Source organism: Leucoraja erinacea, chromosome 1 (genome assembly GCF_028641065.1).
Source record: "Leucoraja erinacea ecotype New England chromosome 1, Leri_hhj_1, whole genome shotgun sequence".
In the NCBI taxonomy this organism is placed as follows: Eukaryota; Metazoa; Chordata; class Chondrichthyes; order Rajiformes; family Rajidae; genus Leucoraja; species Leucoraja erinaceus.
The window spans coordinates 116089426-116107179 of record NC_073377.1 but is presented as its reverse complement, the minus strand read 5'-3'; the positions used below and the strand labels follow the sequence as shown (position 1 = coordinate 116107179).

Here is a 17754-nt window from a genome sequence, read left to right as displayed (position 1 = left end):
GTCCGTCTCCCGACCTTGCCCGTTAATCGTGAATGAACATCATGGACTGTAGTGTAGTTAATCACGTGGCACAAATGATGTCACTTTTTTTCACACACTATATAAATATCCTCCGTTCGTAGAATTGGCTCATTTGCAGACATGCCTATACAAAGTTGGTTCGAGTACAGGCTGGTTGTTATTTTCATTGACGCGCTGTATTAGAGACATGATTTATAAGATAAAACAAAACTACTTCAAACAAAGAGGGTGAAAAGCTGTCTGCCACTACTTTTACATTGCAGCTGCAGGGAACAGACAGACTTATAAGATAAATTAAAGGTAACTGCAAAAACAGCACTTTTACATCTGTAGCATTGTATGTTTTTAAATCATGGATAACATTAAATTGTTCTCCTGTACATAAACTAATATATTGTTTTAGATACTCACATGAGCACCTGGGATACTCCGCAGCCTTCGTCTCCAGCAGGTTGCGCTTTCTCTCCCTATTTCTATAATCCTCTCTGGATTTGTCATAGAGAATCTCATTGCATTGGTACCACTCCACCAGTTCCCCCTCTTGTTCCCTGTTGGAGTTATATGGCCTTACCTTCTGCCATCTTCCCTTTATGTTATCGTCTGCTGAGGCTATTGGGGAGGCAACAGCTACTGGGGAGGCAATCTCAAATCCACCTTGATCACCCTCTCCCTGCTCCAAGGAGCCCACAGGCAGTGGTATCTCTGGCATCTCCTCTTGCCTCTCCACCTGTCTCTCTTGCTGAGTCTCCTCCTCATTTACCTGCATGGCTAAAAACGTTCTGACTTTCTTTGACCCCTTTCTTTGCGCTTTTCTGAGAGGCATCTCTGCAAGTCTTACTGTGAAAAAGATTCTCAAACAATGACAATTAGGTGGGACGTCCTCGATGGCCACATGGTCCATTGGCGATATTGAGACCACCTTTTTTACTCACCTTATGTCCCCTCTGTCAAGCTTCCGGGTTTACCGTTCGCAGGAGTTCCCACGGTACCCGCAAGAGTCATTACGGATATCGCACAGGCATCTGCGTTCATACAATGTTGCAACGCTCACCAAAAAGTGCTCAAGTCACTCTTGGAGAAATTCAAAAATGTTTGAATTTTCTCCCGACCGTACAAAGTTACACGACCACCTGCCGTTAGCGCCACGGAGGTCCTCGGTGGTCCATGAATGCCGTACTGTTATCGCAGAAGGTTCCCACGATGTTAAACTCTTGTTAAGTCTTGTGTCAGGTCGCACCGTGAGAAAGCCTTTTAATGGCAACAGATTCAAAAGATGCTGGGCCATTGGCAGATCAGAGAGGCTTTCAACCCGTTTCCTATTCTCTGTGCAGCCAAGCACAGCATCGATTTAGGAGCATAATCCATCACAAATTCCAAACAATTGTTTGCTACATTTCAAGGCAGGGCTTTTTTAACTTGACAAACTGCAGCAACTTTTTTTTTCTGTTTACTTTCCCTAGTTGTCAACTGAAAGTTGCAACTCCTACTATTGTGGAGTTCTACAAAGAACAACCACCTCTTGATATCTTCACCACTTAGCATTCGCCTCTCTATCCGACAGGTCACTTTTAAATCATTGGAACAAGTTCTCACAATCGCACAGAGGAATATTGGTTCAATTTCCCCAAATTATGACTCGGTATTTGACATCCCATTTCACCCCCAGTTGAGTTTCTAACTGCACATCCTCTCCATTACCAAGCTAGCCTACTGCAATGACCCATATATGCCCCTTTTCAATTTACCTTGACTTAATACCATTACCATGCCATTGTTCACTCCAATCTCCAACATTCCAATTCAATTTGGTCCCACTTTCCAACTTCAGCAAACTGCAGCTCATTAAAACCTCTAACTCGACACCTTAATATGTACTAAGCAACATTCACCCATCTTCCTCGTTTTGAACCCAAATTTGACATCCAAATTGGAAGTGGCTCAACTTTAAAATTCTTATCCATAAATCCCTCAACAGTTTTAACTTGCTCAATAAAACGTGAACATCATAGAATTTCCTTAATTTAGCTTCATGTCCAAAAAAATGTTGTCCACTGGGAGGCACCAGCAAAGGCTGCCTTGCCAACAGTCTGTCCGTCTTGTTTTGTTATTTGTTTGTATGTGTTAAGTGTATGTTTGGGGAGAGGAGAGGGAGAGAGAGGGGGGGGGGGAGAGAGGAGAGGTGGGGGGAATGGGAGAGAGGAGAGGGGGGGGCGAGAGGAGAGGGGGGGGGAGAGGAGAGGGGGGGGGGCAGGAGAGGAGAGGGGGGGGGAGAGAGGAGATGGGGGGGGATGAGGGGGGAGAGGAGTGAGGGGGGGGAGAGAGAGGAGGGGGGGGGGAGAGAGGAGCGGGGGGGGGGAGAGAGGAGAGGGGGGGGGAGAGAGGGAGGGGGGGGAGAGAGGAGAGGGGGGGGAGAGGAGAGCGGGGGGGGAGAGGAGGAGAGGGGGGGGAGGAGAGGGAGGAATGGGGGGGGGAGGGAGGAGGAGAGGAGAGACGGGGGTGGAGGGGAGGGGGGGGGGAGAGAGGAGAGAGGGGGGGGGAGAGAGGAGAGGGGGGGGGCTGAGAGGAGAGGGGGGAGAGAGGAGCGAGGGGGGAGAGAGGAGAGAGGGGGAGAGGGAGGAGAGTGAGGGGGGAGAGAGGAGGGAGAGGGGGGGCGAGGAGAGGAGGGGGAGAGGGGAGAAGGAGGGGGAGGAGAGGAGAGGGGGGGAGGGAGAGGAGAGGGGGGGGAGAGGGAGAGGGGGGGGAGAGGAGAGGGGGGGAGAGGAGGGGGGGGGAGGAGAGGGGGGGGGGGAGGGGGGGGGAGGGGAGAGGGGGGGAGGGATGAAGGGGAGGAGGAGGGGGGTGGGGAGGATAGGAGGGGAGAGGAGAGGGGGGGAGAGGAGAGGGGGGGAGGTGTAGGAGAGGGGGGGGAGAGGGGAGGGGGGGAGCGGAGGGGGGAGAGGAGAGGAGGGGGGGGGGGAGGGGGGAGGGGAGGGGGGGGGGGGGGGGGGGGGGGGGGGGGGAGGGGAGGGGGGGGGAGAGGGGGGGGGGGGGGGGTGGGAGAGGGGGGAGTGGGAGGGGGGGGGGGAGAAGAGGGCGGGGGAGGGGGGGGGGAGGAGAGGGGGGGGGAGGGGAGGAGGGGGGTGGCGAGGAGAGGGGGGGAGTGGGGAGGAGAGTGGTGGGGAGGGGAGGGGAGGAGGGGGGGGTGGAGGGGAGGGGAGGAGAGGGGAGGGGGGGGAAGGGAAGGGGAGGAGGGGGGGAGGAGGGGGGGGAGAGGGGGGGAGGAGAGGGGGGGAGGAGATGGGGAGGGGGGGTAGGAGAGGGGGGGAGAGAGAGGGGGGGGGGAAGGGGGGGGAACGGAGAGGGGGGGGAGGGAGGGGGCGGAGGGCGGAGAGGGGAGTGGGGGGGAAGGGGGGAGGGGGGGGGGAGGGGGAGAGAGAGGGAGGGGGGGGGGGGGAGGGGGGGGAGGAGAGGGGGGGTGGAGAGGGGGGGGGGGAGAGGGGGGGAGGATGAGGGGTGGGAGGAGGGGGGGAGGGAGGAGGGGGGGAGAGGAAGTTGGGCGGAGAGGGGGGGGGAGGAGAGGGGGGGGGAGGAGAGGGGGGGGAGGGAGGAGGGGGGGGAGGAGAGCCGGGGGGGGAGGAGAAGGGGGGAGGAGAGAGGGGGGGGGAGGAGAGGGGGGGGAGGAGAGAGGGGGGGGGAGAGAGGGGGAGGGGAGGAGAGGGGGGGGGGAGGAGAGGGAGGGGTATAGGGGTGGGGAGGGGAGGGAGAGGAGAGGGGGGAGGGGAGGGGGGGAGGGGGAGGGGAGGTGGGGGGGTGGGAGGGGAGGGGAGAGGGGAGGGGAGGTGGGGGGGGGGGTGAGGGGAGGGGGGAGGGGGGGAGGGGGTTGGGAGGGGAGGGGGGAGGGAGGGGGGAGGGGAAGGGGAGGGGAGGGGGGAGGGTGGGGGGGAGGGGAGAGAGGGAGGAGAGGGGGGAGGGGAGGGGAAAGGGAAGGGGGGGGGAGGAGGGAGGGGAGGGGGAGGGGGGGGGGGAGGGGGTGGGGAGGGGAGGGGGGAGGGTGGCAGAGGGGGGGAGAGAGGAGGGGGGAGAGGGTGGGAGGGGAGGGGGGAGGGGGTGAGGGGAGGGGAGGGGGGGAGGGGGGGGGGGAGGGGAGGGGGGGGAGGGAGGGGGGAGGGGGGGGGGGGGGAGGGGAGGAGGGGGGGAGGAGGAGGGGGGGGAGGGGAGGGAGGGGGGAGGGGGGAATGGAGGGGGGGGGGGAGGAGAGGGGGGGGGAGGAGAGGGGGGGAGGGGAGGAGAGGGGTGAGGGGAGGGAGGAGGGGGGAGGGGAGCAGATGGAGAGGGGGAGGGGAGGAGGGGGGGGAGGGGAGGGAGGGGGGAGGGGAGGAGAGAGGGGAGGGGAGGAGAGCAGAGAAGAGAGGAGGAGGAGAGGAGAAGAGAGGAGGGGAGAGGAGAGGGGAGGGGGAGAGAGGGGAGGGGAGGGAGGGGAGGAGAGAGGGGGGATGGGGAGGAGAGGGGGGAGGGGAGGGGAGAGGGGGGAGGGGAGGAGAGGGAGGGGGGAGGAGGAGGGGAGGGGAGGGAGGAGGGGGGGGGGGGGGAGAGGGGGGGGGGGGAGGAGAGGGGGGGGGGAGGGAGAGGGGGGGGGGTGGGAGGGGAGGGGGGGGAGGGAGGAGAGGGGGGGGGGAGGAGGGAGGGGGGGGGGGGGGGAGGAGAGAGGGAGAGAGGGGAGGGGGGGAGAGGGGGAGGGGGGAGGGGAGGGGGGGGAGGGGGGAGGAGGAGGAGGGGGAGGGGAGGATGAGGGGGGGGAGGGGAGAGGAGGGGGGAGGGGGGGGAGAGGGGAGGGTCCCAGCAGAGTGAGGACACCCTTTTGGGGAGGGGAGGAGAGGGGGGCAGCTCCGGTTGGCTCGGGGGAGAGGGACCTTCAGGGGAGACCCCAGCACAGGGGAGAGAGGAAAGAACTCCATCAAGGCACAGGTCCGGGAGGGCTGGAGCCCGCACCCCTGTGGTCACCTACAGCCAGGGGGGGGGAGAGAGACCGAGAGTACGGGAGAACAGGGCGAGTTTCAGGCCCTGGCAACTGCTCTACGACCTGGGTCGGGGCTGGGGAGGGAATGGGAGTGGCGAGGGGGGGAGGGGGAGGAGGGAGATGGGGGAGGGGTGGAGGAGGGAGGGGGTGGCGGGGGGGTGGGGAGGGAGGGGGGGGGGATGGGGGTGGGGAGAAGGAGAGGGGGGGGGAGGAGGGTGGAGGGGAAATATGGGGGGGGGGGAGGGAATGTGTGGGAGAGTGGGCAGAGAGGGGGGGAGGGAAAGGAGGTGGAGGAGCGGGTGCGCTGAGGGGGATGAATGAAAGAGGTGGGGAATAGACCCACCATGGAGTGGATGAGGGGAGAGTGATAGAATGGGGGGAAAGGGTGGGGAGTGGGGAGAGGGAGATGGGCACAGAGGGGAGATGGGTGGGAGAGGGAGGGATGAGGGGGGGAGAGGGGGTGTGGGGATGAGGGAGAGGGGTGAAAGGGGAGGGTGGGGGGGGATGGTGGTGGAGGGAGAGGGGAGGAGGAGGAGAGGAGGAGGGTGGGGGGGGGTGGGGAAGGAGGAGTTGGGAGGTGGGGAGGAGAACGAGAGGGGAGAGAGGAAAGGAGGGTGAGATGGAGTTGGATGAGGAAAGAGGAGGGAGAGGAACCGGAGAGGGGAGAAGAGTGAAGTATTGGGGGGGAGAGAAGGTGGGGGGTTGATGATGGAGAGGGAGTGGCCACAGAGGGGGAGGAGAGGGGTGAGGGAGTGTGAGGTGGATGAGGGTGTGTAGCAAGATGAAAGGAGTGGGCGGAGTTGGGTGGAAGTGGTAGATGAGAGGGGAAGTGGTTTGGAGGATGGTGGAGGAGCGAAAGTGCTAGAGGAGGCTGGCGGGAGTGGGGAAACACAGGGAGAGTGGAAAGTGAACATTTAAAAAAAAATCTCGAATGTTGGCAACCTATAATAAAAACGGAAAATTTTCAGCGGGTCAGGTCTATGGAGATGGAGAATGAGAGGGAGGTTTTGGAGAAGGGGTAGTGGGAGAGATGGGGTAGTGGGAGAGAAGGGGTAGTGGGAGAGAAGGGGTAGTGGGAGAGATGGGGTAGTGGGAGAGATGGGTTGTGATGGTGGAGAGGTGTGGGGTAAGGGAGAGCGGACAGGTGGAGGTAGGGTGTGAATGGTGGGGATGGAGAGGTGAGAGGGGGAGATGGTGAGGGAGAGGGGGAGATGGGGCAGGAGGGGTAAAGGTGGAGAGATGTGGGTTAAGGGAGAGGGTGATAGTGGGAGATGGAGAGGGAGGGATAAAGGAGAGGGTGATAGTGGGAATGTGAACCTACTAACTTTGTGTGCAGTTAGCCCCTATCCCCCCCATTATCCCTCCTGTCCTACCCCCCTCCCCCAGGTCAGGAGGGATAGTGGGATAGGGGGAGGTGAGGAATGGGGTATAGAAGGGGGTAGGGAGGGGAGAGGAGTTATGGAGGGAGGGAGTGACTGAGGGTAGGGGAAAGGAGAGGGGAAAGAAGCGGGAGGATGAAGAGGAGGGAGTGCTGGGGGATGAGGGGAAATGCGTTGGGGGAAAGGGTGAGTGGTGGAATATTGCGTTGGGGGAGCAGTCTCAACAGGTCTACACTTTGTCTACTCTCTAAATAATATTTCACATAATATCAATCAACCATAACCAGCCAAAGAGATACTTGGTAATTTCAACATTAATCCATCTCGGTGACAAATTTAAGTGACAGATTGATTTTACATACAATTATAAATACTTGCACAGTAGATTGGGTTGGTGCGAGAGTCTAGGCCCCATTTTATTCCTTCGTCTCAAATGATGTAATATTGTTAAATCAGAATTCTTAGTGAAAAAATTATGAAAAAGATGAGCACAACAATACATTAACAAACGTACCTGCTTTCTCTTTAAGTAGTGCCACTTGTTGTTTAAGGTATTCAATGACTTGGTCAGCTTCAACAGCCCTCTGCTCCAAGCGACTTAATAGAGCATGATCGTTAGACATCTTCATTAATTGACGAATCAGAAACCTGAAGGGAAAAAAGAGAACCTCTGTTCAAAGATACCAACTCACATCATTTAAAAAGGTTTTAAATCTCGAAAGAGCAGGTAAGAAAGATTTAAGTGTTCCAACAAATATGCTTCATTGTTTAACAGAACAGCTAACAATGAACAGAAATTGAATTTATCATTATGTTTTATAGGGTCTGCTAATATCATGTAATGTTTTTGATACAGATCGAAGTAGTGAAAACAAAATTCATTATCAATTTAAGCCAAATATGATTTGAATTCCCCGCATTTAAAAAAAAAATAGTTTATCATACGAGAAGCTGTTACATCATTCTTAGAAAGCTATTTATTCTTTTTTCAGGATATAAGATTGACTTGCATTTGTTACTCATCTCCAATTGCTCTTTCGAAGGTGGAGGCGAGCCACCTTCTAATCCTCTCCAGCCCCTACAATGCTGATGGTGAGCATCTTCCAGGACTTAGACCAAGCAATGATGAAGAGCCTGATGAATTTCCAAATCAACATGGAGTGCAACTTGGAGGAAGACATGCAAGTGATGGCATTCCCTTGCATCTGAACGCTTGGCTCCTTGGTGTAGCATTTACATATCTGAGAGATACTGGTGCACAAGCCCAGGCACATATGAAGCTAGACACTGGTTGTCTTGAGGTTTTCCAGCATTACAACTGTATCAATAGACAATAGACAAAAGGTGCAGGAGTAGGCCATTCGGCCCTTTGAGCCAGCACCGCTATGTAATGTGATCATGGCTGATCATCCCCAATCAGTACCCCGTTCCTGCCTTCTCCCCATATCTCCTGACTCCGCTATTTTTAAGAGCCCTATCTAGCTCTCTCTTGAAAGCATCCAGAGAACCTGCCGCAGAAAAATGTGAGGCAGAGAGGCAATGCAATAAGTCAGCAACCTCCAGACCAAAGAACAAAGGTCAAAATAATACAATAGATGAGGGCAAAAAAAAAAAAAAAAAAAAAAAAAATGGTAACCGGAAGGTTAAAAATCTGGCAAATATATTTCAAGCCAAAGAATAGAAATAATCATTTTATTTGGTAAAGAAATATCACCATCTTAAAATTGGTAGCATGGTTTGAACTCCAGTAGTAACTTTACCTGGAGTGTGACAATGTAGGATTTGAAAAGATAAACAAAATGTTAGATAAAAAAAGATATTGTCAAACTTGAAACTTGAAAGGGTTCAGAGAAGATTTACGAGGATGTTGCCAGGACGAGAGGGTTTGAGCTGTAGGGAAAGGTTGAGTAGGCTGGGTCTCTATTCCTTGGAGCGCACGAGGATGAGGGGAGATCTTATAGTGTATAAAATCATACGAGGAATAGATCAGGTAGATGCACAGAATCTCTTGCCCACCGTAGCGGAATCGAGGATCAGAGGACATAGGTTCAAGGTGAAGGGGAACAGATTTAATTGGAATCTGAGGGGTAACGTTTTCCACATAAAGAATGCTGGTTCTATGGAATAAGCTGCCAGAGTAGGTAGTTGAGGCTAGGACTATCCCAACAGGTAAGAACAGTTAGACAGATACATGTATTGGACAAGTTTGGAGGGATATGGACCATGTGCAGGCAGGTAGGACTAGTATAGCTGGAACATGTTGGCCGGTGTGGGCAAGTTGGGCCGAAGGGCCTCTTTCCACACTGTATCACTACAACTGGGAGATGAGGCTTCCAAATGTTGTTATTTATTTCAATATAAAATTAATGAAAAGTTATTTTCTCTCATTCTTCCCATGTGCTAAGCAATAAGCCACTGTGCAACGATTAACATTAATGTCAAATGGAAGCTCCAATTAATCTTCTGTAGCATTTAGGTAGAATTAATTCAAATACTTGTCCAAGGTAGTCTGAAGCTCAATTCACAGCAGCCAGTAATAAAAAGGAGAGTCGATGGACATATGTAAAAAATACATTGCAGGGATACAAGGAATTCAGGTGGGAGTAGGATTAAGAGACCTCACCGATCCAAAGGACTGAATGGTCTCATTCTATGCCGCTATAAAAAAGGCAAGAAAATGTAATGAATAAATTCAAGGCAACAAATTAAGTATGCTGACCTCTGTGGCAGTTTTGTATTCTGCATTCCTACAGAACAACTAATCAGAACAATTAATTAACATTTTTTTTGTTTTAATCAAAGGCATTAATACATCTTATGCAAGTACAGAAGGTGATATTGTTGTGATATTAGATTATTTCATGTTGTTTAAAAGATTGAGATGGCCTTAGCTCTTCGACCCATGTACTTTGCTCCAAGTGGCTGAAGGATGGGCCGAATTTGGAAGATTAAAAGATGCAGGTCAAACAGAAACAATGGGTATTGGGGTGGAAGATTGCAACCTTCATGTGGTCCGCCCTGTTTCGGTTAATGCAATCGACTCGATGTGCACAAACAGAAGATCAAATAGAACAAGTTGACCAACAACTTTAGGCTGTGCACACCACACGAAAGAAGAAGAAGACGGGTATTGGAACTTTGACACAAGGTATGGAGGGGGATTGAGAAGATAAAGGCAGATGATGTTATTATCATCAAGGTATCATGGTTTATATGAATCTGTGGAGCATAACGATGTTCAAGGCGGCATGTGGCCATAGTGGGAACTTAGTATTCTGAGTGCGTACTACATGTGCAAAAGCTTCAGGAAGAAAATTGATGGCATGCAACTTGAGGTTATTACTTTCAGTAGAGTCAGCCACCAACAACACAAGCCGGTTGGGCTTAATGGCTTATTTTGATTTAATTTTATGCAATCGTAGGGAACAATGAATAGTTAAATACTATTAAACTAAGGCTATTGAAACATTTAAGGTATAAATTAACAGCATCAAACATTTCTGATTGTCTTTAAAAATCTGATTGTTATATTTCATAGATGAAGCGGAAAAGAATGAAAATATTTTAAGGAAATCCACAAACATGGGATAAACAGAAATAAGGATCAAAAACATTTTGCAAAAATGGCATTGTTTCAAGTATTTATTTTGTCAAGTAGAAATATGAATAAAACTCCTTCAACCCCCACCACCCCCTTGAAACTGATGTTCAATATATCCATAACCAAAGCCCAGTACAATACCAATGGAAAAACTACAAGGCTTAACATTAAGCAAAAAGGCCAAAGCTGGCATTACTATGACATTACAAAGAAGCAATGATAATGGCAGGAATGACCATTTCTTTTTTCCAAACATTTTCTGTATTTTTGCATATATTCTTAGCAATCTTAGTGCAAAATCAGTTAAGTGACTTATAAAGACATATGTCCCTCATTCACTGTCTCTCCAATGTTCCTGCTGAATAATCTAATGTCCCTTTAGCAGCTATCACCATCCTGCATGTTCTACTGAATATTTTTTATGTTTATACACATACAACAGAACACATAAACATTTTGTCCAATTAATCAACCGCAGGTTTTTTTTTAAAATAGCATGGCAATCAAATGTTTCAACTGTTGAGCAATTAAATAAATACTTTTGTTTTTACAAAGAGCATTCACACTAACAGAGTTAGACACAAAGTTCTGGACTTGGTATCTTTTGTAAGCCAGCATCTGCAGTTCCTCGTTTCTACATCTCACCCATGATGTCACGTTGCCACAGATGAAAATATGTTTTTTATGTATATTTATCTATATATCTATAGATCTTTATATATATATATATCTATATACATCATTTATTTATTTGCCTCTGTACTCCACAATTTTAGATTTGCAATAGAAAAAAAAATCACCTGGTTAAAGTAGCAATGTTACAAAATTTTGAGATTTAAAAAATCAAGTCTGCAATTTATCCCATCAGATAAAGCATAACAATAAGTTTAATTTGACACCTAATTCACTTTCATATCTCAAGTAATAAAAACGTTATGGCCATTTTCATACTCGGAAATTAGCATCTTGTTCCCTATTGATTTTCTATGGACATAACAAAAAAGCTGTGATCGTGGACAGTCAAAAGCCCATAACCTTCTTAAAAATTAAGAGAACTGAATGAAATTTTCAGTTATCATAGATTGAAGCATTCTGAAACAAATATAAAATAATCTTACTTGGATGACCTGAAATTAAAGCATATAATTAGTTAGTTACCCAATTGTAGCTAATTTCAAACTTCAATTACTAGATCTAAACATCTATCCATTTCTTAATAAATGATTAACATTTTTTAATAGCCCAAGTGTCCAAATAATATTCACAATACACAATAAAACATGATTTTTAAATCTCATTTACATCAATTTATAGGCCAAATGGAAGGAATTTAGTGTTCATTTACTGTAAATTAAAGTCAATTTAAATCGGCTTTCTAGTGGGTTCCTGTGAACGCGCTGGTTTAGAACGTTCACATTGCGCTGGATTTGTGCCCTCAAGTGCCCAGAAAAATACTGCGGGATATAAAGAGCCCAAAATGAACTACTCGCTATAGAAAACTTTATATACAGGGTTATATACAAGCCCCATTTAATGTAAAAATAAGGTACATACCTTTAATTGTTTGCTTTATAAAACCCTGGGGCTGCGAGAGGTTGCGGAGTGAGAGAGTGATTTTTAAACTACTATAAATATTATACAAGGCCATAAAAACTAATAATACCTTTTGCGACGGGGTCTTTCAGCGATTTTCCGTTAATGATTTACTAGGCTGAACATTTTCGATTGGAACAGCCTAGTAAAAATCGCGTTTTAAACCCGCCCCCTCTAAACAGCGCCAAAATCACACATATGGGGTAGGGCAGATGCTCAGCCACGATTCAGGTAGGTTTTGTAACATACCTAGTTGAAGTGCACATTGTCAGATTTTATTGAAGGCCATTTTTATACATTTTGGTTTCACCATGTAGAAATCACAACTGTGTTTAGACATAGTCCCCCACATTTCAGGGCACCATAATGTCTGGGACACATGGCTTCACAGGTTTGTAATTGATCACATGTGTTTAATAGCCTCCTTAATTGAGGTATAAGAGAGCTCTCAGCACCTAGTCTTTCCTACAGTCTTTCCATCACCATTGAAAACTTTTATTGCTGTTTATCAACATGAGGAGCAAAGTTGTGCCAATGAAAGTTAAATAAACCATTTTACTTCAGAGTCACGTGAGTGACTACGTGAAGAACTCCGCCAGGACGCATGCGTGTCATATCGCTACACGCATTGCGAAAGAGTCATGCAGGTGGAACGACGTTCCCCCTCAGCGGCAGAATTTAAAAGCCGGGAACTGCAGGTAAGGAGACTCTGCGTTCTTTTTTCACTCACTGTGTTACAGGTGGAGCCAAAGGACAGAACAAAGAAGAATAAGAAGGCTGCGACAAAGCTGGCGGGGGAGAACCGCGGAGTTGCAGGCAGCCAGCAGCGGCCAACGGCACACGAATCGCCCGTAATGGGAACAACTGTGCCCGACTTCGCCCCCGCACCGGCCAGATCTACACCGTGGCTGGGCGGTAAGGCAAAGCAAAAGTCTGACAGAGTCGTTGACTCCGATGAGTCCGACTTTGAGCAGCCGCGAGCGGCCAGTGCCCAAGAGCATTGGAGCGGGTTGGAGCGGCTTGAGGAGCAGCCGTGAGCGGCCAGTGACCGAGAGCATTGGAGCCGGTTGGAGCAGCTGATGGAGCAAATGCTCCAACATGACAGGCTCCGGGAGATGGAGACTAGTCACAGTGGGCAGTTTGTAGGTCCTATAGCAGTACCTCTTGTAGGGCTGCACAGTGCTTCTCCCTCGTCAGAGGGGAGTACTGGGGGTCAATTCTGGGCTGACCCTGAAGATGGGTTTGCAGAACAAACACCAAGTGTGCGAGGGGTGCAAGAAAACAAAAATTTACTGGATATGGTGTCCCAATTTATACAACCTGACCAAAACCTGATGCAACCTCAACTAGCTGCAAGTATTGACTATATGTCATTTAATCAGCTACAAGGACAGGCATTATTGGACACCACGGCAAGACACTTACCACCAGGGAACTGTACATCACTGAATGTTCCCAGTGTAAACCAATGCATATGGAAACACGTCGGAGCAGCAGAGCCAGGGACTTGAAACTCTAAAAAGTACTGAAGGTCCTGACAGTGGGAATTACAGCTTTCGCCCGCACAATAGACGAAAAAGACATGTCACAGGATCAACAGGATGCACTTGCTTTATTCTGTAATACCCAATACGAGATAAACAGTATTAGGAAGCGTGCCATCCAACCCGCTTAAGACCCTAAATTTGCAGGTCTGTGCAAACCTGGAGCCCCCAAACCACCAATCCTACTATTCGGAGGTAATCTATCCAAACAAGTGAAAGAACTCGATGAGGAGGCAAAAACCCTGGGGCTCATCAAAGCTACATCAGCTAAAACCTACTTCGGCCACAAACAGCACCCTTACGCACCCACCAGTCGGACAAGACAAACTGGTGAAAGCTCGAAGGCCAGGTACACTGAACATCTGTCTTTTTTAGGCCATGGCCCAGACCGGCCTTCCTGGAAAATGGGCAAACCCCCAACACCAACCCAACCACAGACCCAGACACCGGCGCCTCAACGTCCACGAAGGATACAGAAAAAGAAGTAAACCTACCACTGGCAACCATGGAGGTAGGTGGGTCTGGTTCCTTACGAATTAAAGGGAGCATGGAGGTTGGTGGGAGATTACACTTCTATCTGGATGCATGGAATAAGTTAACTACCGACACTTATATTTTAAGCAGTATCCAGGGATATACCATAGAATTTATCCATAAACGTAACCCTCCAGTTCAGCATGTCCCGAACCAAATGTTCGTGCTTCTCAGGCAAAGAAAAATCAAAAGCACATGCTGAACTGGAGCGGCTTTACACAAAAGGGGTAATTGAGAAAACCCAACAGAAATCACTGGAATTCGTGTCCAATATCTTTATCAAAAACAAGAATGATGGTGGTTGTCGCATCATCATAGATTTGACTAATTTGAATACTTTCGTACAATATATTCATTTCAAGATGGAAACATTTGTTACTGCTAAGCAATTGATTTCCAAAGGTTACTACATGGCAAGCATCCATTTAAAAGATGCTTACTATTCAGTACCTATACGAGGTGACCACAGATGTTATTTAAAATTCAACTGGATGGGTGAGCAATGGCAGTACAGAGCACTACCTAATGGGCTAACATCAGTCCCCAGACTGTTCACTAAAATTTTGAAACCAGCCCTAGCGTTTCTGCGGAAACAAAAACACATGGTGATGGCATATCTAGATGACATACTTATTGTGGGCAAAACTTTGGAATTGGCCAAACAAACGGTAACAGCCACAAAACAATTATTTGAAAAACTGGGTTTTATCATCCATCCAGTTAAATCCAAATTAACGCCTTCTACCACAATGGATTATCTGGGGTTCACCATTAACTCACTTCACATGTCAGTGACTTTGCCTAAAGAAAAGGTTACAGCCTTAGCAGAGGCTTGCAGTAAAATCATTGACATCAGTAAACCATCCATCAGATTGGTAGCAAGAATAGTTGGCAAAATAGTGGCTGCCTTTCCAGCCACACAATTCGGACCTTTACATTATCAAAATTTACAGAGGGCAAAAATACGAGCACTCAAAATTAATGGTGGTCACTTTGACAGACCAATGAAGCTACCAACCGAGGCCATAATGGAACTAAAATGGTGGAAAGATAACATTTGGCATTGTTTCAATCCAATCATTATCAGCAACCCGTCTATGGTACTACAAACTGATGCCAGTGCACTTGGTTGGGGTGCTACCAATTCCATCTCCAGCTGTGGAGGTAGATGGAATGCACAGGAGGCATCATTATTACAAACACTGGGCATAAACTACCTGGAAATGTTGGGTGCATTCCATGGCCTTAAGTCATATTGTTCTGGGTTATATCACCAGCATGTTAGACTACAAATTGACAATACCCCCAGTACTCCCCTCTGACGAGGGAGAAGCACTGAGCAGCACTACAAGAGGTACTGCTGTAGGACTTACAAACTGCCCACTGTGACTAGTCTCCATCTTCCGGAGCCTGTCACGTTGGAGCATTTGATAGCATATATCAACCAAATGGGTGGAAACAAATCGACATCATGTGACAATCTGGCCAACACAATTTGGCAATGGTGTATCCAGAGAAATATTTGGATATCAGCTACCTACTTACCAGGTAAATTTAGTGGCAGACACCAGGTCACGCAAATTCAATGAAAACACCGAATGGATGTTGGATAAAAAGGTATTTGCTGATATTGCAGCACGGTATGGAACACCAGATATCGATCTATTCACATCCAGGCTTAATCACCAGTTATCAAACTATGTTTCATGGGAACCAGACCCTGGGGGCAGCGGCAACAGATGCATTTTCGCTGCATTGGGGGAAATTGTTTATTTATGCATTCCCTCCTTTCTGCCTCATCAGTCGGGTATTAAGGAAAATACAGCAATACTCTGCGTCTGGTATTTTGATAGTACCCGATCGGCCTACTCAACCATGATTCCCGGTGATACTCGACATGGTATTAGAACCATGCATCACCATCCAGAATAGACCAAATTTACTGGTTCATCCCATAACAAGGGAAAGCCACCCATATCATAATTGTATAAACTTATTAATTTGTAGAGTTTAAAAGCACCTATACTGCATCTGGGACTGACGGACTGAACAGTGGACATTATTTCAGCGCCCCACAGACAGTCCACCAAAAAACAGTACTTGGTGTACATCAAGAAATGGGAAATGTACGGTCACAACAACAACATCACCCACAGATCAATGAACATCCCCTCTGTTCTGGAATTCCTGGCAAGCCTCCATTACGATGAGGGGCTCAGTTATAGTGCCATCAACTGCACCAGAAGTGCTCTGCCAACATACCTATGGCAAGGAACAGAGCGGCATTCTGTTGGGACACAATGCCGTAACTAAATTTATGAGGGGAATTTTTAATGTCAATCCCCCTAGAACCAGGTACTCCCAAATATGGGATGTGAGCATTGTACTGACCATGTTAAGGAACTGGTCTCCAGCTACAGCTCTGTCCCTACAGAAACTGACACTGAAAACAGTCATGCTGATGGCCTTGGTCACGGCACAAAGGGTCCAGTCGCTACATAAATTAAGACTGGACAACATGACTTCTTCATCTAGGAACTTAACTTTTCACATCAATGAATTAGTAAAGCAGAACAGACAGGGATCAGCAGGCCTAAAAATAGAATTTAGGGCCTACCCGACAGATGATCGTCTCTGTATTGCAAGACACTTGCTATTATATATGGAGTATATAAAAATCATCAGATGCAAAGAAATGGCACTTTTAATCAGCCACAAACAACCACACAAAAAAGTGACAGTCCAGACCATCTCGAGATGGCTGAAACAGGTCCTAATAAAGGCTGGAGTGGATACCAACATTTTTAAATCTCACTCCACCAGGGCTGCAGCTACATCGGCAGCTATGCAGTTGGATGTTCCAAATCCTCAAGACAGCAGGATGGTCAACGGAGAAAAACTTTCCAACAATTTTATCACAAACCAGTAATTAAACCTGGAACGTTTGCAGAAACAATTTTAAGTTCTGTAATATAAATTTACCCCATAAATAGGGGCTATAATTTGGTGTTAATAAATTTATCGTTGATTTCAATGTCGTATTGATGTCTAATAATGTTAACACTATTCTTCCCATAATCATGGCAGATGTGATGCATGGACTCGTTTCCACGGCATGAAATCACAGAGTTTTAAAATCTTCACGTAGTCACTCACGTGACTCCGAAGTAAAATAGTAAGGTTAAACGAGAACTTACCAGTTCGAAATTTGATCGTTATTTTATGAGGGAGCACGTTGAGGGAATATGTGCCCTCCGCTCCCACCCTTGATCATATACTCAACTGGTATCTTCTTCTCTAATCTTACTATGTTTAGTCATTACAGTTATCTGTGATTTCACACCGCTGCTTTGAAGAATGACACGCATGCGTCCTGGCGGGGTTCCTCACGTATGTTTGGGGTGTGATAACATGCTCCTCATAAAATAACGATCAAACTTCGAACTGGTAAGTTCTCGTTTAATCTTACTATTATGAGACTGAGAAACAAGAATAAAACTGTTAGAGATATCAGCCAAAACTTAAGGCTTACCAAAATCAGCTGTTTGGAACATCATTAAGAAGAAAGAGAGCACTGGTGAACTTACTAATCGCAAAGGGACTGACAGGCCAAGGAAAATCTCCGCAACTGATGACAGAAGAATTCTCTCTGTAGTAAAGAAAAATCCCCAAACATCTGTCCGACAGATGAGAAACACTCTTCAGGAGACAGGTGCGGATTTGTCTTTGACCACTTTCCGCAGTAGACTTCATGAACAGAAATACAGAGGCTATACTAAAAGATGCAAACCATTGATTAACCGCAAAAATAGGATGGCCAGGTTACAGTTTGCTAAGAAGTACTTAAAAGAGCCACCACAGTTCTAGAAAAAGGTCTTGTGGACAGTTCAGACAAAGATTAACATATCAGAGTGACGGCAAGAGCAAAGAATGGAGGAGAGAAGGAACTGCCGAAGATCCAAAGCATACCACCTCATCTGTGAAACACGGTGGTGGGGGTGTTATGGCCTGGGCATGTATGGCTGCTGAAGGTACTGACTCACTTATCTTCACTGATGAAACAACTGCTGATGGTAGTAGCATAAT

General features: G+C 48.2%; 1 protein-coding gene across 3 annotated transcripts in view; it reads right to left on the bottom strand.

Moving 5' to 3' along the window:
* aimp1a (aminoacyl tRNA synthetase complex interacting multifunctional protein 1a) overlaps positions 1 to 17754 on the bottom strand; it is a 212963-nt gene that overhangs the window by 18072 nt on the left and 177137 nt on the right. For all 3 annotated transcript variants that reach the window (XM_055641815.1, XM_055641827.1, XM_055641819.1), the window contains exon 2: positions 6911 to 7044. In XM_055641815.1, the coding sequence (XP_055497790.1) occupies positions 6911 to 7044 (134 nt within the window). The remainder of the gene's footprint in view (positions 1 to 6910; positions 7045 to 17754) is intronic.